We start from the raw sequence: 24,804 nt of genomic DNA, 5'->3' as shown, positions 1-24,804 counted from the left end.
AGAATTAAATTTGATCAAATATAGCCACTTGCTGGGGGTTCACTTTAACAGTCGGTCTTTCATAACAGTGCGTCTCTGTTCTGCCCACAGGGTTTATTTCTCCTCTATTTATAACCCAAATAAAACACATCCATTTTGTTGGGGCGACAAGAGGCCCACATCCATGTCTGTATCATTGTCTCCATAATGCTCCTTCAGCCAGTTAGTCAAACAAAACCCATTAAGGTCTCCTCACTTTCCAACTCATATCTTTTTACAACAAACGTTGTGTTGCTGCACATTTGAATCCATCCATTTTATTTCCTATCTGGGGATACAACACATCTTCATTTATTATTGAACTCAACACATTTTAACTCCTTCAATGAATGTCCTTATACTTGTGGGCAGTGACATAACATATGCATTTTACCACGAGCACAACAAACCTATCACAAAAACATGAATGTTAAAACAAAACATATATTGATTCCTTATTTCATGACGTGCACCCGCCTCCTGCTCTGCTCGCTGACGTCTCGCGATGTCCAGCCGGTGACGCGCACACTTCAGTCGGCGTGAAGCAGCAGAAGGAGGAGGAGGAGGAGGAGGAGGAAGATCCGCAGCAGCGTTATTGTTGGGTTAACATCAGAGGTGTCGTCTCCGTGCTTTCACCCCACGGACACATAGCTCCGCCGTGGCGCCCTGCAGACAGTCAGCCGCCGTCGTCGATCGACCGTGAAGCAGATTTTCCTCAAAACATCGGCTGTGACCCGGATCGTCGCACCTGCAGCCTCTCGGAACATGGACAACAAAGACTGATCGGATCCCGGCGCTGCGCTGCGCTCTGCGGCCGCGACACCGACACCGAGCCAGGCTGCGTAAAAACAAACTCCTCCATTCAGCGGTGCGGTGCACAGGAGGCGGCTGCTGCGTGAGAGAGAGAGAGAGAGAGAGAGAGAGAGAGAGAGAGAGAGAGAGAGAGAGAGAGAGAGACAGAGAGACGGTTTGTGCACACGACATTTCGGTGTCAGGACTTGCATCTGGTGTAGGCCGATCCAAGCCGATCCAAACCGATCCGTGCTGACAGGTTTCATTAAAGCAACCCGGGTCTTACCCTCGCTCCAGGTGGTGTTTTTAAGGGCCGAGAATCGCGCCTGCGTGTTCAATGTTTTCTTAAAGAAAGACAAACAAACAAACGCGGAGAAATATGTGGGTCAGTCCTGAAGACGTGTTACTGGCGGGCGCGCTGTGGGTCACCGAGCGAGCCAACCCGTATTTCATCCTCCAGAGACGGAAGGGCCACGGGGATGGAGGCGGAGGGCTGGCCGGTGAGTGTCTGTCTGTCTGTCTTTATGAATGGATCTGTTAGAATTAAAAACATGGCAGTGAGGAGGGAAAAGGTGATGGTTGTAGTGACAGGTGAAACACACGTGAGGAGGATCACATGACCAAACAGCTGGCACAGGTGATTCACCTGAGTGTGGGATGACTCAGGCCTCAGCCTTTGACTGGGCGCTGACACCAAACAACACCACAGACAGGGCAAGGTGCTGCACACATCTGCTGTCTGGTTGTACGGCTCCTCCACTGTTTTGGCCCAGATTTGGCCCACACTGTAATCTGGCCCACATACATTACCACATGGAAGGATGGCACTAGGCCGGTCCTCTCCTCTGTGCCAGATCTGGGCCACAAGTAGGCTATGGCCATACTAAATGTGCCAAAGGTGGCCTGAATTAGTTGTGTGCATATTCAACGTTTACCACATGGGCCACTTTAACACGCCAACAGCATGTTTGCCCCAAAAGGCCCACATCTGCTAATTTACAAGTGGTAAACGTTAGGCTCACGCCCATTTTGTCCAGGCCACAAGAAAGCTAAAGGGAAATTAGATTCCAGCCTCTACAACAACACAAACACTAGCAGCTGAGGTGGTTTCTGTTGTGCAGCTGCCATGCGGCTGCACGGGGGCCTCAACAACACAGAATCTGTCTGAACCACAGACATGATCCGTTTGCCTGCTCGTGCTGAATCATTCTGCTTCTTCCTTCTCTCATTACTCCTCCTCCTCCTCCCTCTTGCTTATTCCATCCAAAATGGGTCAAACAACAGCAGCAGGAGGAGGAAAGAGAGAGATGAGGAAGAGGAGGACGAGGGACAGGTTCTGGAAATGGCCGATTCCTCATCCTTAATTCAGCTTGTTCCTCAAGATTAAAACATGAGATACCTTTGAACATCTTTAGAGAAAATGAAGGAGAGCAACATTCATATGTTGGCACATGGAAACTTGCAGATGAGATTGTTTGCGTCCCGATTATTACATTTATTTTTCTTCCCTGTTATTATCTGGCAGCCTTCATGTTAATCTCTACCCCTTGTGGAAGCCCCAGCCTCAAGGTTAGGAACAAACATTTCCAAAAACACTGTTGGAAGAAACATTTATTGACATAATAATAGAAAAGAATCTACATAATGAAATTGATGCAAAATTCTTTTAAAACCAGTTTTGTAATAAAGTAATGGTTGCCTAAGGCCAGTTTTAAATTGAGTTATTTGACACTTGCAGTCTCCATTTCTCAATCTCTGTCATGTTCTTTCTTTGGCAACACACATTAAGTGTCAAGTGGTGCTACAATGATGATGTCATTGTTATGTAAATGCTGAGCTGGCTGGCTTGTGCCATGTGCCAGTTGGTGCTCGGCACACTGTGGCACTGGCACCGTCCTCAGGCACTTATTCCCGGGGGGAGGAGAAGCCTTCAGCGGCACCAGGACGGAGTGTATTTACAGAGCCAGGCGTTAATCTGGATATTCCACTCAACAAGTCTTTAGCTCATATGTCGGAGCTGGCACTGGGCCAGTGAGGGTTAATGGGAAAATGGAAAAGTCCATTGACACAGAAATTCTGACTTTTCTTTATATATTTGAATAATTTTACCTCTGCAGGCTTAAGAACTGTAGAAATGTCAAGGGAGGGTCACGTTGTTTGGACTGCACTGCAACTCGCACACATACGCAACCTGTAGCGAGGGGTCACAAGTTGACGTTGTCTGACCTTAAAAGGTCAGAAGACTGAATGGCAACCACTGTTTTAAAGATCTCATAAGAATTCTAAAAACAACTAGACCTATGTTATATGTTTTGTTGACAACTTACATTTTCCAAAATGTTTACGACAATTTTCAAACCCAGAGAAATCCCCACTATTAAAGGGGCTTTTCATTTTGGTTTCCTTTTAAATGCCCGCCCACGCTATAACTTTCGGCTCAAATGATGTAGTGAGAATGATGAAATGAAAGAAACACATTGTTAGCCTGTTAGCCAGTCGGCTGTTCTTTCTTTCCACAACTATGCTGTCTGCTGCGTAACGTAAATAAAACTTTAAGCCATTCCCTCATTTGTGAACTTGATTTGCGGTTGAGTCGCGTCAGGTAGATTTTCATCTGCGATGGTGGTGAAGACAACAACTCCCATGATCCCACACTGCTTAACGATGTCATCAAACTAGGTATTTTATTATTTTGATCGAGAGACCCCTAGTGGCCGGAGTTACATATCTTACGCTTTAAAAGATGCACAAATATACAATCTGCAGCATCCAAGCATCCGTGCACAACAGAACCAGTGCTGGAACCAGTGTCAGACACCAAGTAAACTTGGCCATCGTGTCACATGTTGCACAACTCAACACAATAGTGCTCGTGGCATAAAATGACACAATAATTACAGTGCTGCACGCTATTTCACAATCTGCAATGTATGATTGCTGGATGTGTCTCATGCCAGACTCATTCCGACCCTGTTCTTTGTAGGCCACACTCTTATCTCCCTCTTTATGACCAGTGATTAATGTCGGTGCACCTGAAATGGTGGAAAAGCAGTAAAATGTGGCTAATAAGTGGATCCAGTGAAACCTGCATGTGATGCTCATGATCCAGGCTCGTCTCAGGCTTCTGTTATCTGACACAGTCTGGGGGAGATGGTTCTCTTCAGTGTGCTCAATGCAAACGTCCTACGGCAGCAACCCTCCCCCTAAGCTGTTGTCTCTAGTTTTTAGGTCCAGAGAGGATAGAAACAATAGAAAACATGCAGTTGGTTTGGCTTCCTTCTCTCCCACCGAGTGGAAAAACTGTCATGTTTCAGACGAGGTGATTTGTTTTGGCTCAAACAAAAGGCAGCGCTGGTTGTGCTCTGAGGTGAGACGCACAAAGCATCACGGGGTTTTAGAGCTCGCTCCGTTCAGAAGGAGATTGCTCACTTTTAAGGAATTTTTCCAGCCAACCAGAAATAAGAAGCAGAACAAGAACCATAAGAGCTGTGTGTTGCCTTTTGTTTTGAACGTGTGCACCGACTCGTTCAGTTTGTGGCGGGAAATCATCGGTGTGAATCGCACACCAAAGTCGACACTGCACTTCCTTTGGCTCTTAACCATACACATGCCAGATAAGATGTTACTACAGATATGCGACCAGACAGACAGTTCTCTGGAATTAATAGACGAAAGCAGTCAGCACCAAAACACCGGGGCCAAATTAGCATATTCATAAATCCCAGTCATGAAGTGAGTAAGAATAGAGTCACATGTAAAATCTCCATTTTTAGCCCATAAGGGGATTTTTATCATGACAAACCTTTTTGAAGTTGGAATTTTTAGGAACAAAGAGTTGAAATTGGCTGAAATAAGCTGAACTTTTAACATGAGCAAAATGTTTCCAAAATGCAGATTTCACTCTCAGTCTGAGAAGAGGGGGTAGATGTCAAAGTGGTCTCACACCTTCTGCGGTCTCCCCTCTCTGCAACCTGTGACTTTACTGCGTAAAAACCTCAGATCATGTCTCGCAGACTGAACCATTCATAACACCCTGCACAACTAGAGTCCAAATTTGTTGCTCGTCATAAAATTGTTTACCACAAAAGCAAGAACAGCTGATACTGAAGCGCCAACTGGGTGACACCTCTCTGTGTGTGTGTGTGAGCAACTGTGGAGCATTTCGTTTTAAAACTGTTTGTTTGTTTAACCTTGTGATTTTCCTTCTCTCAAAGAGGAAGTTTTACTCACACTCACAACTGGTGTTTGTTCTTCACTCAGAGATAACATCTAAATGTCAGGCTGCTTTATCTCATTAGTTTCAGTGCGATTAATTTGGAGATAATTACAGTTCATTGCCTTTTTATCAGCTGTGACTGTGGTGCGTGTCTGCATGTGTGCGTTTGTGTATCAAGGCAAAACGTGGTGTTGGAGACACTCACTGGAGCAGGAACCAGCACAGAGGCTGTTTTGTGTGTGTTTCACTGAGGACAGATGTAGCATCACAGCCCTGCAGGATATCTTTACAGTTGTGTAGCTGAGATAATTTCTTTTAACCAGAAAATTTTTATGAGCATTTGACTTAAGGTCCTATTTTCAGATTTACGAACTGACAGTCGTTCTCTGTATTTACTCGCTGTTCCTGGAAGTTGTACTTTTGTCTTTCTGTTAAGCTCTTTGTAACTGTGTCAGGTGAAGTGCCAGATAGATGAAGTGTATTATTATTATAAGGTTTATGGTCAAATAAAGGCAGAGTTCACAGATGGGTGGGGTCCGACCTCATGAGCACTGAGTAGTAAAGAAGAGTATTTAGGGACATCCCGGCCGCCATCGCAGAACTGCCTCTACTTAATTGATTTCTTCAGCTAGCTTGAATACAAGTGAATATTTCATTAGTATGACGTTGTTCTGACCGTGCGTGTGCGTGTGCGTGTGCATGTGTGTGTGTGTGTGTGTGTGTACAGCTGAGACCGACTCATGATTGGTTGAGCACATTTACCGATGGGAGTTGCTACTGCGCAAACCCTGGCTCCAGATGTGCAGAATGCCAGTGTTCGTATCCGGGATATTTTACCTTCATTTGTTGATAGTGGGAGGAAGAGGAGCACGTTGTCCATCTCTATATACGGTCTATGGTTCCGACACATCAGAAAGTCTGTTGCCATCATTTGACATAACAATCACCGTCCATATGTAGGCCAGCTTTAGTTTATTACAGATGCTTGTGTTGCTTTAAAGCCATGAGAGATGCTAATGAGATGTCAAATGTATGAAGAAATGCAGAGGAACTGACATGAGGGAAGAGAAGAGCGTCGATCGTTAGAGCAAAGGATTCTAATGATTTATGAAGTCTCACAGATGTACAGTTCTTCTCATATAATTTCTGCCTTTCCACAGACTTGCTTCCTTTTATCTCTGAAAATAAGAAAATACTTCAACTTCTCTCTCTCTCTCTCTCTCTCTCTCTCTCTCTCTCTCTCTCTCTCTCTCTCTCTCTCTCTCTCTCTCTCTCTCTCTCTCTCTCTCTCTGAGTCATACTGTTTTTGCTCTGATGAGCTGCTGAACAAAAATAACTCTTCTCTCATGGCCGTTGAACGTATACCTCCTCTCAACCAGTGTAGAATAATCACAGCCACCGAGGGTTGCTTGTGTTGCTAACAGCAGGTTTTGAGATTGTGATGACACAAGTTCGATTCCGACCCGGCCCTCTGTTGCTGCTGCTCAAGCTCACACTATCCTCTTCATATAGGAAAAAAAAGGCCCAAAACTATCTTTAAAGATTTGTTTTAATAGCTAATTAATAAAATGGGTTAAACAACAATCAAGCATATCTACAGTTGTGATAGTTTATAACTTGTTAAAGGAGCCCTGTAATGTTTTTGCATCAAATTGTGTGTTGCCAATAAAACACAATAAACACGATTGCTATATGTTCTCATGCAACATTTGCAAAGTTGCTTATTCTTGACATTTTAAAATGTTCTCAGAGCAGACATCCACGTCCACAGAAGACAAATTTCACATGCTGCTTTTCACGCCCTCTCTTTTAAAGTGGAATTCACCTTCTAAAGATCATCAGAAATTCAAAAGACAAATGTGGAGGAGGATAATTACCAAACAAAGACATTTGAAACCTTGGTAACCTAATGTGCTCAAGGTTAAACATGATCTTTAAAGGAGTATATGCAACATTTAATAAGTAATTAGATTCTTCTAATGAGGGCTTCATGGAGGGTGTCTGTCTGAAACATAAAGCTCTGTGTATCTCAGCCACATGCTTCTGTTGTATTCAATACGACCTCGTTCACGTCTGCTTCTCATACTGAGAAACACTGACGACTCTCAAACCTTTTTACTGAATTTTTTTTCTGCTATAAATGAGAAAAATCCTCATTATTTCAGTAAATTATCTCTTTTCTCTGGTGACATTTAACTTGTATCGTCTTTGTTTGTCAGTGCTCAACTGTCTGTAGTTATTGCCTTACCTCAAATAAACACTTTTTTAATATCATATAAAAATGAAACAAATGATCATAACAACAAATAAACCTACACGCGTGTAATGTAGAGCACAGATGTTCCAGCCGCAGGATGTTTTGGTTTTTTTCATAAACTCATTTCCAAAACCACATGATCTCGTGGGTTTCCCCTTTTGCTTATGCATAACTAAATGATCTGCAAGGTAATGCACTTAATTTGTCATGCGCCTCACATGTTCATTTGTGGCTGTTACATGTCTGTAAGGGCAGATGTGTCACGGCTGGAGACATTTAAAGGTCACTATAGTGTGAAGATGTTTATTGACCATGTGATCTCTACGTCCTTGGGATCAGACTGTCTGAACTCTGATGTTTATTTGTGTGATTCATGTAAGTGTTTAACGTCTGTCTTTCTAATAATAGTATTTTTTTTTTTCTTTCTGGTTTTCTTGTATCGTAGGTTTGCTGGTCGGGACCCTGGATGTCGTCCTGGACTCGAGCGCTCGAATGGCTCCGTACAGGATCCTCTACCAGACCCCTGACTCTTTAATTTACTGGATCATTGCTCATGGTATGCACATCTTAACTCCTCCTTAAGAAAATCCAGGTTTGGAATTGATTTGGTTGAATTACACCACTTCAGGTGACTGAGGGTGATTTTTCTTTTTTATGTGCTCGTTTTCGAGGTGCAGGTTATTCCAGTATAAACCCCTCTGTAAATTCACCCCCTGCACAACACATGACGCTCTAATATCCTGCTGTTTCCCATGGTAGCTGCCTGCATGCCAAGCATTACATCATGCCCCAGTGGCTTTAAAGGGCAGGATTACAGGAACGGGCGCAGAAACAGATGCTGAAATTTGACTGGATTTGACCTTTTTCAGCTGACCACTTGACAGAGTATTTTCAAAAATGCAGTCTGCATATTCTCTGTGTGTGAGAGTGTTTGTTTAACGCATTCCTCCACCAAGGCCCAACAGTCCCCTCATGAAACCACATTTAAATTCATTAGATCCCGATTTTTATTTTTGTTATTCTTTTTAATTAAATTGCAGAAACTCATAAATATCAGTCCTCTAAACGTGCCTGATTTATTTCATCAGGATCCGTGGAGTTTCCGGTCGTTTCTGCGAAATAACAAACAAACAGCGATGAAAGCACAAGCAAATGATCCCAACTGCGAGCTGGGAACCATTGAATCTGGGGCATTTCTGCTTTAACAATAATCCAGTTGACATGAACTGATTATCAGAATTGTTGCCGATTAATATTCAGACCGACTAATCAGTAAATGGACAAATTCTTTCAGCTCTATACTTAACACTGGGAAATAACAGAGGAGAGACTCTGCATTGGTTGAGCCTGAAAACACAATAACAGCTCAGATCTGCTGAAACCACAAAGCGAAAGAGGAAATGAAAAAGCCATTTATAAGAAAAACTAGTATTACAACAACGTGTTTGAATTATGGTGTGAACTCCTACATGTTTCTATAAGGACATGTACAGTATCTTTTTCATAGACATCCTTCAAAATGACACTTGATAAGATTATGATATGAGAAGTGGAAGCACCGAAAATATTGTAATTTAATGAAGTGAAGAAGTGACATCGTGGAACACAGGATAATATTAATTTGTTTCAGAACATGTGTAACCATGTATTCAATTCAGCAGTATAAGCTACTAAATGCTTGTATAAGAAGCACAATATTTATGCTCTCTCTATCTGAAATGGAGACCTACACTGAAGACCAGCCTGGCTTTGAAATGGCCCTGGCTCCCCCTCCCCACCCACTTCTTAATTCTGCAGCCCGGAGATATCAGGCGAGTGGAGCAGTCTGGCAGACGCAGCTAATGCAGTGAATGTGCACTCACTGAAGGCCTGTGTGCAGCTGTGCTGAGGGATAATGGTCCACAATGGCAGCCATTATGGCATTGAAATTCTCCTTTGGCCGCAGAAAAATTAGTTGCAACCCTCGCTGATTACTGACATTAACACAACAGCATCTTCTTTATTTAAAATAAATAGTGAGAACTGTCTGTCATCATCTCCCATTGCTCAAAGTGACATTTGCCTTTTTTCTCAGACATCTAATGTTCAAATCCCAATAATTCTTCACCACGGAAAAGCTGGAACCAGTGAATTTTAGGCTATTTTGCTTTAAAAATGACTGAAGTAGTAAATCAGTGATCAAAAATAGTTGCTAATCAATTTTCTATCTTTTTTCATCTTTCTATCTTTTCTTCTATCTAATCTGCGCCCATGAATATTTCTCTGGAGATGTTTTTTTTTGTTTTTTTTAATGCACGTGCCCTTCATGGTCGTTTCTGAAACATTAGACCTTCGTGCTCGTCCAGTGAACTCGCTGCCTCTGAGTGCTCTGACTCCTCCTCCCTCCTCCCTCCTCCCTCCTCCTCCGCAGGAACGTCCCGTAAAGAGATCACGGAGCACTGGGAGTGGCTGGAACACAACCTGCTGCAGACCCTCTCCATCTTTGACAACGAGAACGACATCACCACCTTTGTCAAAGGAAAGGTTCAGGTAAAGAAAAAAGAAAAAGTTTGTCTAGTTTTGGTTTGGACTTCAAGGTTTATACATTTTTATTTAAAAACATTGTAAATTATAGGAAACATTGTTTGTTGGTCACAGTGTTAAACGTGCAAATAACTTTCACAAGTGATGCATCATAAAACAAACAAACTGAAGGCAGACCAAAGATCTTCTCACATCTATGCCTGTTATTACCACAGAGCAAATATATCACAGAGATGTTTGCGATCTGTTTGATTAATAATCACACAACTGTGGACCAGTCACAGCACTGCTCATATTACCTCATTACCTAAGAGGACATAAATACCAATATAGAGAAAACTATTTTGCCAGAACAAGTTGAATCTCATTCATCACAATCAAATCTGTAGAACGAACAAGAAAAGGTTGCCCACTCAAACTTCCTGTTGTCTTTAGCTTAAACTTCATGAGCTTGTTTCTGATCTGAAGCATCAGTGACATAAACTACTGCTGCCTTTTATGTATTAGGTATTAATGAGGTTTTGGGGTTTTAGGTCTCAGCTCATTTCCTCATTCTATCACTTTTACACCTCGCTGCAGGGCATCATCGCCGAGTACAACAAGAACCACGATGTCAAAGAGGACGACGACACGGACAAGTTCAAAGAGGCCAGCGCCAAGTTCCGCAAGATGTTCGGGATGCCTGAAGAGGAGAAGCTGGTCAACTACTACTCCTGCAGCTACTGGAAGGGCAAGGTGCCTCGGCAGGGATGGCTCTACCTCAGCATCAACCACCTCTGCTTCTACTCCTACTTACTGGGAAAAGAAGGTTAGATACAGATCATTTCATATTTCTCACGGGCTGGTGCAGAGTGGCAGTGGTTAGCACCTTTTTTTATTTTTTTTTTATTTTTTTTTTTTTTGCACCTCCTGTTGCTCAAAGGTGTCAAACCATTTCAGTTTGATGTTTTTTTTCTGATGAGTAACTGAAAGCATTTCAAAGTATATTCATCCTGTTTCACAAGTTTATTTTGCACAAAGCCAGAGGGCATTACATTTTCGGGTTGTCCTTTTGAACTGATTAGATTTTAGTGTCAAAGGTTAAGGAAGCTGTGACCACACGGAGCACATGTTGTGCCTTGTGACCGCGACATCACAGGAACGCCATCAGGGAATCCTTACAAATTTGGTTAAAAATGTCTCAATCGAACTCGAGGATGATTTCATTAGAATTTGGTGGTCAAAGGTCAAAGGTTACCGTGAGTCACATGTGCGTCTGGAAGATAAATGTATGTAGATTGAAACTGTACTGATTGGCAGAGGCATACAAGTGCAGTCATTGTAGTGGGGATTTCATTTAATACATAACAAACAATATATAAAAAGTCTCAAAACGTATTACTCATGCTCACATAAAGCAATGTTGTGTTGCATATTGTCACATTAGATGTTTGTTGTCTTTTGCATCTCATTAATAGTTTGTTAAATATCTGAAGAAACCAATTTCCAAGGCTTAAGTGCACTGATTTGTCTTATTTTAATCATATACACTAATATATCAATCCCATCGTCTCACTCCCTCTCCGTCAGCCAAACTGGTGGTGCGTTGGGCCGACATGACCCAGCTGGAGAAGAGCGCCACCCTCCTGCTGCCCGACGCCATCAAGGTGAGCACCCGCACCAACGAGCACGTCTTCTCCGTCTTCCTCAACATCAACGAGACGTTCAAGCTGGCGGAGCAGCTGGCCAACATCGCCATGCGGCAGCTCCTGGACAACAAGGGCTTCGAGCAGGACCGCTCACTGCCCAAGCTCAAGAAGAAGTCGCCCATGAAGGTGTCGGCCCTCAAGAGGTAAGAGAGAAGTGACGCAGAGCAGGGGCCCTTATACGCTCATCAATAATAAAGCATGTTTACGACGTGGGGTCGATTGAGCCTTAATGTGTTGTGGTTGGCAGAGTAGTTGGTTATCTGGGTTCTTAGCGAGAGAATGTGAAAGTGCTGTAAGTCGCATTACATCCATGTGTGGCGAAATAAAAGACTGTTGTGTTTCTGAACTCATGTGAGATCTTAAAAAATGGCCTGAAGGTCCCAAGTTTGCTTTCTCAGCACATTTTATGTAAGCATGAGTTTCTCTCCCTGCAGTGTGTAGTTATATCAGTGTATTTGCTGCTGTGGGCTGCCTGTTCTTACATAACATAACATAGACCAATCATTCATCCAAATTGTATAACATGAGTGAATCAAGTTATCTACTTTAATGTCCCCGTAATGCCTTTACTATATAATTCAGTGGATTCTTTTGTGTTAGAGTACATGGTTTAGATTTTTTAAAGGTCACCTTATTTTACCTTAGTAGTAAAATAAGGGTTAAGAATCCAACGTTTTCCGCCTCAAACCGAGCTCTCACATCACGTTTTTATAAAAGTCATCTAACGGGACTCTGCATCTTTCAGGGATCTGGATGCGAGAGCTAAGAGCGAGCGTTACCGGGCGCTCTTCCGTCTGCCCAAAGATGAAAAGCTGGATGGACACACAGACTGCACCCTGTGGACCCCCTTTAATAAGATGCACATCCTGGGACAGATGTTTGTCTCCACCAACTACATCTGCTTCATCAGCAAGGAAGAGACTCTGTGCAGCCTCATCATCCCGCTGCGCGAGGTGAGTCCGTCTAGATGTGTCTCGTCGTTTATATGCATTTTACAAAATGAGACACTTGGAAGTATTTTTCTTCCAATAGTGAAAGTAAATTATGTAAATGTGAGTGTGGTTTTATAAAAATCCTTCTCCAGCATGACACAGCACTTAAATTCATTAGGGAGTCTGCAGTAATAGATATAAGTAACAAAGGGTGGTGAGGAAAAACTAATTAGTCATTTTTAAAGGGTTCTACAAGAATCCATTATGTCTGCAGTTGTAGATGGTAAAACTAGTTTCTAATTTTATAATTTTTTAATGTTTACGTTGATTTTGTGACTTGTAATTTATTGTCTTTGTCTCCGTTTATATGATTATTAATCAGCCTTTTAAACACATGTCAGGTAGATTTTATTCCATATTAGTTTCCTCATTTACTCTTGGAGCTAAATGCGTCATGAACAAGGAAGCAAACATTAGCTTTGTCAGTTTTATTACTGGATTTACTTAGCTCAGGAATCATTTTCTTACTTCCTTTACCATGACGATATAGTGCGTTGGCTTTGGCGGAGGTATGTTCTCTCCGAGTGTCTTTCTACCTAATTATTTCATGTTGACTGAGATGGCGACTTTACCCCGACGTCTTCCAGGTGACCATCGTTGAGAAAGCCGACAGCTCCAACGTGCTGCCCAGCCCGCTCTCCATCAGCACCAAGAACCGCATGACCTTTCTGTTTGCAAACCTGAAGGACCGAGACTTCCTGGTGCAGAGGATCTCTGACTTTCTGCAGCAGACCACGTCCAAGATCTACCTGGAGAGGGAACTGACCGGCAGCCTCAACAGCTCAGACGACGAGGTAGGAACGATTTAAGTGCTTTTAACCGAGGAGATTAAATGGTCGCTTGTTTATTTTTTGAACATGCATAGTTTCGTTTAGCTCTGGAAAATAATTCTAATGGCACATGTCCTCTCCAGGTTTACTCCCAGCCTGGATCCCTGCTCTCCAGCAGCCCACAGAACAGCTCGGGTTCAGAGGGCGAGCGAACGTTTAACCTCAACGACAGCAGTGTTCCCACAGCGACACAGGCCCTGATGACCATGTACCGCCGGCGTTCGCCCGAGGAGTTCAACCCCAAGCTGGTGAGTTCAATTACGCCTTGTCAGATAAAAACAGAAAAAACATTTTATCTTGTCCAGTGTGGTGCATAACAGAGAAATGCTTTATCTAACACCACTCTGAGCCAATATCACATCCTACTTCTCTGAAAGGATATTTTTGAATTGTCCTCCAGGGACAAAATAAGTTGTTTTGAATTAGAATTAGAATTTTTAGTCTCAAATTCTGAGTTATTAAGTCACTCTTGGCATTTTAATGCCCTAACATTGGATAGAAATTACACTGCATGGAGAACTGATGCTAGCAGCAACCTGTAAAGATGTTTTTTTCCGTTTAACTGTGGAACTAAAGACCTGTTGTTATTGTTAATGTAATAGGACTTCAGAGTATTCATGCTTTATGTGCAAGACGTAGAATATATTGATATATATATATATATATATACTGAAACTGATTTTCGGTCCAAGTTTTTTTTATTGCACTTGGGCTGCAGCCGCTCATGAAATCGCTTCCCTTCTTTTCCTCAGGCGAAGGAGTTCATGAAGGAGCAGGTGTGGAAGAACCACTTCACTGAGTTCGGACAGGGCGTGTGTATGTACCGCACTGAGAAGACCAAGGAGCTGGTCCTCAAGGGGATTCCTGAGAGCATGCGAGGGGAGCTGTGGCTGCTGTTCTCTGGTGAGGAAACGTTCCGGGAGGCCTGAAATAAACCCGGCCAGAGTAATGCACTCTGAGGAGACAGCACTGCAGCTGATCCAGTCATAAACTCTGACTAATTAGACCACACCTATGCAAGCTACGTGTTTACATGTAATCACAAGACCTGTGATGCATATTTTATGTAGGCGTCATTTATTTACAGACGTCCTGCTGCCAGGGCTGATTGCTATGTTGACAGAAAGGTTGTGTTTAGTGCGTCATATCAGGGCACAGGTCTACTATGATAACCTGGCTGTGGCTCAGGGGGTAGAGCGGGTTGTCCACATGCAGAAGGTCAGTGGTTCGATCCCCAAAACCACAAGTGTCCTGAACAAAGTTGCTCCTCACCATTGTGCCGATAGTGTATGAATGATGAGTGAATAGGTGAATGTGACTCGTACTAAAAAATCACTTTGATTGGTCGTCAGACTGGAAAAGTGCTACATGAATGCAGTTAAGTACAGTTAAATGCTTAGAGAAAAGCCAAGTGAGAATTCATCAATGATCCTGCTAACATGACAGAATTTAATTTGATTATCCAGAAGAAACTCTTGGTTTTGAGTTTTAGAAAACTCTATGAAGCATTTTATTGATGTGTGATTACTCAGTAGGACTCGTCTGCCCTCACAGCGCTAAAGGAAATGTGGCCACAAGCGTCCCAGGCCCAGTTCAGACATCCGTCCACAAGAGATCCGATCACAAGCGGTCAGCTCTTAGTGCAAATGTTCACACCGGGTATTAAACTGTGTCCTGAATGTGTCTCCTGTGACCACTGATCAGATCTCTCTCACATCCTCTTTATGCAAATAATCGCTGACTTAATAATGTGTTTATCAAATCGCTCCCTCCTGTATTTACAGTCATCCACTTGTCTGAGTCACTTGAGCTGTCAGGTCTGAACACACTCTCTGTAACACATGCTACATATTCAGGTGAGCCCAGGCTCCAAACGTCCCTGTTTACAGGCCCAGTCACGTGTCATGCACCAGTAGCAACGTGAACTCGTCTCCACCTGAGCAGAGTCGGGTTACACACGGCTCCTCCCGCCCTCCGGTGACCTACTTACTGCTCACCCAGCTCGTTGCCGTGGCTGCGTTGTGTCGACCTTAGTCACTCATGTTTTGAGTTTTCCTCACACTCGTCTCCAATTTGGAAAACATTTCTAAACTCGTTCTAAATGACACTCAGTCCTTGCTCTAAATGCTGTCATTTTAGAACAAAGGGTTTAAAAACTCGTTCGGTGAGATCTGGTCCGATTGCGACAACTTTCTAAACCTGCCAATAAACCTCTGAGGCACATGAAAACTAAATACCAGTGTAATTGAAACATGTAATTGTGAAAATGTCAAGAAACTCCCTATTTCACAATCTCAAAGAAAGTGATTAAAAAAAGAGATACTAAAATAGAATGACATGTCATCTCAGGTGCAGAAATGATTTGATCTTGTGTTTTTAATGTCATTTGGAGCCAGAGTCTGTGCAGCAGCGATCGTGATGTGGAGCTGAGGTATTACGCTCGTCTAAGTCTGTCTCAGCTGTCAATCACGATATTTCACCTCATTTTTATAGCATCAAATAACTGTAATCAAATAATGTAATTAATTGTTCACGTACTTTACTGTGCAGCAAAAGAAAGCGAACTGACACGAGATCTGCAACCTACCTGATAGAGTTTTGGCATTTGTGCTTCTGAGATACAGAAGCTAATTAATCACCTATATGTAACCTATCGCAATGTGGTATATACTGATAATTACCTTTTTATTTATGCCTTACCCTGTAGTGATTAAATTCTTTAAAATGTTACTGATCTTTGCATCTACTTGCGTTAATCGTACTTCAGCTGCTGTTACACTTGAATTTCCTTTGCCTGGGATCAATAAAGTTCATCATATACTTTTCCAAAACACCCATCACAATGATTTTGTTTTCCTCACCTGAGTCAAGTGCTTCGGACAGAAGATGTTGCACCTTGTCCTGAATAATTTGGGGGAGGAGATTTTACACAGACGCCGGTTTCAACCTTTTTGATATGTTGTGTGTTTTCGCAGGAGCGATCAACGAGATGGCCACTCACCGCGGATACTACGAGGACCTGGTGGAGAGGTCGATGGGGAAGTACAACCTGGCAACGGAGGAGATCGAGAGGGACCTGCACCGCTCTCTACCGGAGCACCCGGCCTTCCAGAACGAGATGGGCATCGCCGCCCTCCGCAGGGTCCTCACCGCCTACGCTTTCAGGAATCCCAATATCGGATACTGTCAGGTACACACACACTCACTGTTGTTTGTTTTCTACACTAACTGGTAGAAACCCCTCAGCGCTCGACATCAACCCATTTTTTTTTCTGCTTCTCTGCCTCGACTTTACAGGCCATGAATATCGTGACGTCCGTGCTGCTGCTCTACGCCAAAGAAGAGGAGGCGTTTTGGCTGCTGGTGGCGCTCTGTGAGAGGATGCTGCCCGACTACTACAACACCAGAGTTGTAGGTCAGTATGGGATTTCTCCTGTGATCCTCCATTTATGTGCTTTTGTGTCGTCTTGGTTTTATTTAGTATAATACCTCCGTGCCAGTGACAGGCAGTGGACAGAAGGAGTACGTTTTCGGGGTCAATCCGTGGCTTTCTTGCGAACATGATTAGATAGTGTTAGACGTAAGATTGAATATTCGATTGATTGGAGATTCTAAATTGTCAGTAGGTGTGAATGTGAGTGTGATTGGTTTTGTCTCTGCATGTCAGAACTGCAATGGGCTGGCGACCTGTGCAGGGTGTAGCCCCGCCTCTCATCCAATGTCAACTGAGATTGGTTCCAGCTCCCCCAGTGACCCTCAAAGGATGAGCAGGCCATAGATGATGGAGACATTACCTGGTTTAAAGAATGGACAAAAAGAAAAATGTCCCTGATTAACGTCCTCCTCGTTTCCGCAGGAGCCCTGATGGATCAGGGCGTGTTCGAGGAACTCGCCCGGGAGTACGTTCCCCAGCTGTACGACTGCATGCAGGACCTCGGGGTCATCTCCACCATTTCCCTCTCGTGGTTCCTCACCCTCTTCCTGTCCGTCATGCCGTTCGAGAGCGCGGTGGTGGTGGTGGACTGCTTCTTCTACGACGGCATCAAGGTCATCTTTCAGCTGGCGCTCTCTGTGCTGCACGCCAACATCGACCAGCTGCTGGACTGCAAGGACGACGGCGAGGCCATGACCGTACTAGGCAGGTGAGAAGAGGCAACAGGCATTTTTATTTTGTCCCAAACTCAGGAAAGAAAATGTTTGCATTATGTACTGATCTTCTCCACTTGTCCGGTTGTGTAGGTACTTGGACAGTGTGACCAATAAGGACAGCACTTTACCTCCCATCCCCCACCTGCACTCCTTGCTAACAGACAACGGAGAACCACATCCAGAGGTGGACATCTTCAAACTGGTCCGCAGCTCCTACGAGGTATTTAACGCGGGTGATGAAGACGCTTGTGTTTTTGGTTTGACAAGTACAGATCATATATTTAACATTAGTATCAATGAAGTTGTAATGTTATAGCTTTGAAGGGAATGTTTTTAGTTTGTACGATTTCACTTTAATCATCCAGCCGTCCTTATCGTTACTCTGCTGCGTCATCAGTCTTTCAGGTGCACCACACCTTGAGTTTCCCTTCATCTCTCTCTGTTTCTCCTCCACGTTGACCATCAGAAGTTTGGCTCCATCCGTGCAGATGTGATCGAACAGATGCGTTTCAAACAGAGACTGAGGGTCATCCAAACCATTGAGGATACGACTAAACGCAACGTGGTAAGGACGTATAAATACTGGAGCAGTGGAGTCACTACATCCGAATATGTGAAGAAATTGATTTAAAAAACTAATCCTGGATACCTCCCTTTGTCTTGATCCATGCCAAAATGTATCAGCAAGAAAGAGACTACTTTTTAAAATCCCCTCAATATGTAGGCCATTCTTATTCTATCTTTTATTCAAGAGCTTGCTTGTTACTTCAGCTCTTATCCTCCTGTGTGCACGTGAAGCGTCTGCTCTCAGATGTCTCCTCCCCTCTCAGATTTTTTTTTCTTCTGCACTTTTTTGTGCAACAAATCTGTCAGAATTCCCCAACCAAGAGAATACCAGGTCTTGTGATGATTTTGGTTATGTTTTTAAAATCTAAGCGCAAGCAGGGTATGTTTGAGTGCAAGTGCGTTGTTTTCAGTGAGAGCATTAAAAAAACTAAACATGAAATCAATAATTCCTGCTCTCGTACTGAAAAAACACACTCTTGAATAAAGATAGAAAAAAAATCCTTGTCTGGAAATGTTTGAAAATCTGCTATTGTCACAGAAAGTGAAAAGCCCCTTTGTCTGGGTCCAAGCCAAATGTCCCATCCCTCCACGAAGTTTCGTAGAAATCTGTGCAGTCCTTTTTTACGTAATCCTGCGGATGAATAAATCAAACTAAATAACAGACGGGGGTACAAGTATAGCCTCCTCAAGGGGGTTGATGAGGTAAATGTTTCGGGAAACTGTTTATGCACCATCGGTTTTTCAACTGTATTTACTCGAGTGCTTTTTCTCAACTCTGTCGTGCAAATAACATCACAGAGAACAGACAGGTCTCTTAGTTGTTCAGGTCAAATTAGATTTGAAGTTTGAACTAGAAAGAGCCGTGTTCCACATTATTAGATTCTCTCCTCTTCCCTAAATGACACTCAACGTTCTTCTGCGGCTTCTATTTTTACCTAATCTGATTATGTGACGTTTCAGGTCAGGACCATTGTAACAGAGACGGCCTTCAGTATAGATGAGTTGGAGGAACTCTACATGCTGTTTAAGGTGAGTAATAGAGACACATTCACGCTGAGGGACTAACTGTGAGCCTGCAGCTTCCACTTACTGTCCTGAGGCTGAAACGCAGACTGTGACTCAAACTGTCACTTGGTCTCTACAGATAAATGAATAATGGTGCAGGAGCGTCGGCACAAGCTTTCTAATTATATTCCTCGAGTTTAGCTGTTCCTTTGCTGCAGGCCTGTATAAAACACTGCTTATTTGAGAGTTCATTAATGGTGAGGTTTTCATAATGATTCTGATCATTCAAGAGTGAAATGGTTTTCACAAGCTAATTCTCTGTAGTTTTTCACAAACATGACAGAATGCAACTGTGCTGTTTTCCAGTCAAACCAGTTCAAATTGACATTTTCATGGTCAAGAGTCAAAGCCACTGTTACCTAATGTTCCTGTGAATGGGATATATCAGGACCACCCATAGAGGATTTCATTACAACCGTTCCCCAGAAATTTTTTTGGTGGTCAGAGGTCAAAGGTCAAGGTATCCATTACCTCACAAAACTCTTATCTGCCTTTAGGGGATTTCTTCAAATTTTGACCAGTTGGGACTTGGACACAAAGATGAACTGATTAGATTTTAGTGATCAAAGGTCTTGGCGACCATATGAGTCTTGGAAAATAAACGTTTGTAGATTGAATCTGCGCTGGTTGGCGGAGGCATACAACCACGGGGCGGTAACTCTAGTTTTATTTTCAAATGGTGTCGTTCAGTTGTAACCGTCTCTTCCTCCTCTTCTACAGGCCGAGCACCTGACCAGCTGTTACTGGGGCGGCAGCAGCAACCCCACCGAGAGCCACGACCCCAGCCTGCCCTACCTGGAGCAGTACCGCATCGACATGGAGCAGTTCAAGGGCCTGTTCAACCTGCTGTTCCCCTGGGCCAACGGGACCCACTCAGACCCCCTGGCCCTGCGCTTCTTCCGGCTCCTCGACCAAAACGGAGACGCCCTCATCAACTTCAGGGAGTTCATCAGCGGCCTGGGTAAGAAGAGACCGAGTGTTTCCACGGAAATAATGCTTCAAATCGTAGTGACACTGATGCTTTGATGATTCTAACTGAAGATGATGTATCACCTTTGGAAACAGCTCAGACAGATACAGGCTCTAAAGCTTGTTGTTGTGTTGCAGGTGTTTTGTATCACAGGGACCTCACGGAGAAGCTGAAGCTCCTCTACAAGATGCACGTGTTACCTGGTGAGTTTGACTCGATGCAGCTGAGTGATGATGAGACATCATCTTTAGGGAATATATATATATCTCATTTCAGTGGCGCAGGATCATTAGATGCACAGAGATGAGGTGGCTCTGAGGAAAGTGTCTATGAAAGAGAAAATGTTTCGCTCTCAGGTTTCCTTTTGTCAGCATCTTTTTATAATATGACTGACATGAAATAAAAGGATATTCACTCTATTTTAAATTCAGGTTAATTAAGGGTATTAGTCGGAAAGTTGTTTTTACTCTTTTATTGGTCCCAAACTATAATCAATGTAATTTACCCAAAATAACTATTGTAGGATGCATTATAGGATCTTCCCACAATCTAAGTTGAATTTTCTTTTCTCACAGAAGTCGCTCATGAACAGGAGGAGCCCGACTCGGCCTTTGAAGCCACTCAGTACTTCTTTGAAGACATCACTCCAGACATGTCAATCGGTAAGATCCTAAAATGTTCTTTTTCCTGGGAGACTAATTTACTACATGTATACATCACGCAGAATTAAATAATATAAGCATCAGTATGTTTTATTTTTCCAAACTGGACACAGTGCCCCTAAAACCTCCCCTCTCGCCGTGATGACATTTCATAACCACGCTATGCAAGACTAAATACAATACAAAAAAATCTAGATTACAGATTAATTCACGAAAACATAAAAAAAATGTATATACGCAAACTAGTCCCATAAGACAGCTTTCAATGTCGTTCCTTTCATAGTCAAGACAAAGTAGAAGCAGCACGCCATGTGGTTTGCTGGCTGAAAGGGTGGTTGTATTAACCTTGAAGCAGCAGACGGGGCGTGTAGCCTGCATTGTGCACACTGACTGCGATGAAAGCACCGGCACAATGACAAACACGTGGTTGTGTGTAAGTCAGGGGGCCTGCAGGGGGATCCTGTGTCTGAATATGCAGAGGAGAGGAACCGCTTCAAAAACCTTCGAGGATCTGACTCATCTGTGTTAATGTAATCAGGGATTTGATTAAAATGACAGAATAACCTGGAAATAATGTTGTATTGTGTTTTAGCCCCTCACATATATCTCCTGCATTGCACACACTTATAAATAAGAGTCCCGCTTCACATGCCTGATCCTTTTTTTTCCATCAAGATCCATGAATCATCCAATGTTGAAAAACACGTAATGTTAAAGAAAGTGGTAAAAAGAAATCCTGGATCTGCTGCAAAATGAAATGCGTTCTTCCTCTGCGATAATGTGCACATGAATTGAACCGGCATTGATCTCACGCTCCCTCTCTCCTCAGGTCCTGACTCAAAGTGCAGAAGTGAGAAGGATGATGGATTTGTCCGAGTTACGTTTAAAACTGAAAAAGGTCAGCAACCCAGCGACTTTAATTACAATCTAATACAGTTTAATCCTCTTGAGCAGATGGATGTTTTGTTATCAACCATCATTAATTCCTCAAACCGTTTGTGAAATTGTCTTGATTATGAATCTGTGAAATCTTTTCTCTTCACACCACATTCTTATCGGATCAAAATGATAAATGGGCCCAGTTATAGAATAATTGTTTTTCACAGCTGAACGGAGCGAATTTATCTTCTCATCCATTTAAAAAGAGGACACCAGTTCATTCAGGAGGCAGGAGACTACTTGTTTGTTTATATAATGTATTATCATTGTGTACTTCTGAGAACCAGAGACATCCGTTTAAGTTTATTTCCCACTGAGGAGGAAAAAATATACGAAGGTCTTATAATTACTCATTAGAAAATTGTAGCTGTACAAACATAAGCAGATCAGTGGCTCACATGCCATCTGTTTTTTTGTTTTGTTTAATCTTGTGACTGAAAGACATGACTCATTCTTCTTTTTTTTTACATGTTACAGTCAAGAAACTCAACAATCCTGATTACCGCCATTACCTGAAACTGTGGAACCACGAGAGCAAGACCAAACACGAAAACACAAAAGACCTCCCCAAGCTGAATCAGGTGAGTTTTCCTCCTCTCTGCTCATCTGTCTTTACGACAAGTTGACGAGTATACACAGGTTAAAAAAAATGCGTCATGCGTTTTTTCCAAAGAATAAAAAAAAAAACGCACGTAATTTCAATGTGAATCATATGAAAAGCTGAAGCATCAGCGTCAAGACTGGCAAAATAAAAAGAAGAAATGATCATGTTCACTCAGGTGCTACGTTTCCATCACTGTGGATCGGAGCCAATAAAAAGCTGTGTCCCCTGCAGAGTCGTTTGATGGGAGCGAATGTGACTGTAGTCATTCCTATTGCAGCCAGATGTTGATTGTAACCGTCTGAAATGTTCTTTCCTCCAGACCCAGTTCATCGAGCTTTGCAAGACCCTGTACAGCATGTTCAGTGAGGACGTCTCAGAACAGGAGCTCTACCACGCCACGGCCACTGTCACCAGTTTACTGCTGGAAATGGGAGAGGTGGGGAAGCTCTTCGCCTCCTCCGCCGCCAGTAGAAAGGACCACAACATGGAGGGTCAATCAGACACCACGGATCCCAACACACCCCAGGAGGCCGGGCTCGACTGCGAGCTCCAGCAGCGGGACCAGGGAGGCGATTTCGTCCACGCAGGTCTGGAGAACAAGGCGAGCCCCTGCGACGAGGGGAGAGGGGACAAAGGGAGCCAGCAGCTGCCAGCTATGCAAGACATCAAGCTGGAGGACTCGTCCCCTAAAGACATTGGCACGTCCTCTGCCATGCTCATCTCGGATGACGAAACCAAAGATGACACCTCGATGTCGTCTTACTCGGTGCTCAGCGCGGGCTCCCACGAGCTGGACGAGAAGCTGCAGTGCGAGGACATCGCAGAGGACACAGTCCTGGTGCGCAACGACAATGGCGAGCGGGGCAGCGGACCCCTGGACAGAGCGCTGCCACACAGCTCCAGCATTGACAAAGACTGGGCCATCACGTTTGAGCAGTTGCTGGCCTCTGTGCTCACCGAGCAGGCCCTGGTACATTATTTTGAAAAGCCGGTGGAGGTGGAGGCTCGTATAACCAATGCCAAGAACGTGCGTAAAGTCGGGCGCCCCCTGCTGTCAACAAGTGACTATGAGATCTCATTATCCGGCTGAAGTGTCGCAGGAGATATCACACAAAGACTTGTTTTAAAAAGGGAAACACGAGGATCAGACAGGGGTGCAAAAGGGTCTCAGTTTCAGACGGGACTGGAGGTCAATGTAAAATGTTTGTATATGATAGTTGAACGAATGTGACCAAAAACCTCTCTTAGCAATGTATTTTACCAGATGTGAAAGACTTTTATTATAACAATCACTAGACGCTGTCCTGCTGAGACGGACCAGGACGTTAATATTAAGGTTTGCTCAAATGAAATCCGTGTGTACATGTAGTAGCTGTACTTTATAAGACATTAAGCATAGGTGTTAATATTGTAATCTTGTGTACTCTTCGGCTGTGTAGATGTAAATGTCCGCAGGTACAGTCTGGTGTCAAACTGGGATATTGATAGTCTAACATTATATCTGCCCAAACCACCACGCCCTCACTTCACCATTTTATTTGCTGCTAATCTTTTATTTTTGTAATCATTTCACAATATGAAAAAAAAAGCAAAACAAAGCTGTGAAAATTCAACTTTCATGTGTTCTCGTGTAAACTCTCTGTAGCTCCACATCACTGTAATGTAATCTAACTACTCACACACACACACACACACACTGTTAATATTACTCCCTGGATATTCACCTCCCACAACATTTTATCTCCTACTAATAATAATAATAATAATAATAATAACAGTGATGGAAACGGCACAAAAACGATTCTACCACAATGTTTCAGGAAATCAGTGTTCTGAGAAAATGATGATTACACTAAGAAAATGCTTTTGAATGAAGAGCCTGCACTTTCTTTAAGTTTACAATCGTATGATCTGTATTTGCCTTTTTTTTCCGCAGTGTCGTCTACACTCCGACTAAAACCCTTTTCTTTTTTTAAACATGTTTTTATTTCCTTTTTGATCTGTATTTTTTTTACCTTGTTTTTATTTCGAGTTGCTCGTCATTACTCTGGATTCTGATGCGTTGTGTATCACTCCATCTTATTAAAATTACTGTTTGATTCAATGCTGCACAGTACAACCTTAATTTTTTTTTATTCTAATGACCATTGTAAACAAGGGCAGTGTAGAGCGCTACTGCCACCTGGTGGAAGATGATTGCAACTTAATCTCCCTGAGTCTTAACAATAAATAAATATTCTGAGAAGATTTTTTTAAACTAAATTGTAGCAGTAAGGAGAAAATGGACAGAATGGCCCTTTACCCCTTAACAAGATAAAGAAGGAGGGGTGAGGGAGATGATAAATTGGACACACCTGTGAGCCAGAAAAGAGGGGAACTCAAGCAAAGGCAGCTTGGAAGAGAACATGTGAAGTGAGAGGAGGTGAAGGAAGGTGATCCCAAAAAGATAAACTAGTTTCTGGACAGGTGAGCCAAGAACTGACTGGGTTTCTTCCGTCGTCTTCCTGGACCAAGAGGCAAAGGAGCTGATCC

The 24,804-nt window shown here is 43.1% G+C and overlaps 1 protein-coding gene across 1 annotated transcript; it reads left to right on the top strand.

The window, feature by feature from the left end:
• Positions 1-540: 540 nt before the first annotated feature.
• tbc1d9 (TBC1 domain family, member 9 (with GRAM domain)) lies at positions 541-24,376 on the top strand. Its single transcript, XM_035176380.2, has 21 exons — positions 541-1,310; positions 7,729-7,839; positions 9,694-9,812; positions 10,386-10,614; positions 11,376-11,637; positions 12,240-12,447; positions 13,074-13,280; positions 13,400-13,564; positions 14,069-14,219; positions 16,292-16,506; positions 16,614-16,731; positions 17,173-17,458; positions 17,556-17,685; positions 17,932-18,030; positions 18,993-19,061; positions 19,818-20,058; positions 20,205-20,270; positions 20,643-20,729; positions 21,559-21,627; positions 22,146-22,249; positions 22,592-24,376. The coding sequence occupies exons 1-21, from the start codon at positions 1,190-1,192 to the stop codon at positions 23,360-23,362; spliced, it is 3,828 nt and encodes a 1,275-aa protein (XP_035032271.1). The 5' UTR covers positions 541-1,189; the 3' UTR covers positions 23,363-24,376.
• The last annotated feature ends 428 nt before the right edge of the window (positions 24,377-24,804 follow it).

The sequence above is a fragment of the Hippoglossus stenolepis genome, chromosome 2, assembly GCF_022539355.2.
Source record: "Hippoglossus stenolepis isolate QCI-W04-F060 chromosome 2, HSTE1.2, whole genome shotgun sequence".
In the NCBI taxonomy this organism is placed as follows: domain Eukaryota; kingdom Metazoa; phylum Chordata; class Actinopteri; order Pleuronectiformes; family Pleuronectidae; genus Hippoglossus; species Hippoglossus stenolepis.
This window is presented reverse-complemented; position numbering and strand designations above follow the sequence as displayed.

Coding starts and splice junctions, on each gene's coding strand:
- tbc1d9 (XM_035176380.2), top strand. CDS start 1,190: ATGTGGGTCAGTCCTGAAGACGTGTTACTGGCGGGCGCGCTGTGGGTC. Junction 19,062..19,817: donor AACTCTACATGCTGTTTAAG/GTGAGTAATAGA, acceptor CCTCTTCTACAG/GCCGAGCACCTGACCAGCTG. Junction 20,059..20,204: donor GGAGTTCATCAGCGGCCTGG/GTAAGAAGAGAC, acceptor GTTGTGTTGCAG/GTGTTTTGTATCACAGGGAC.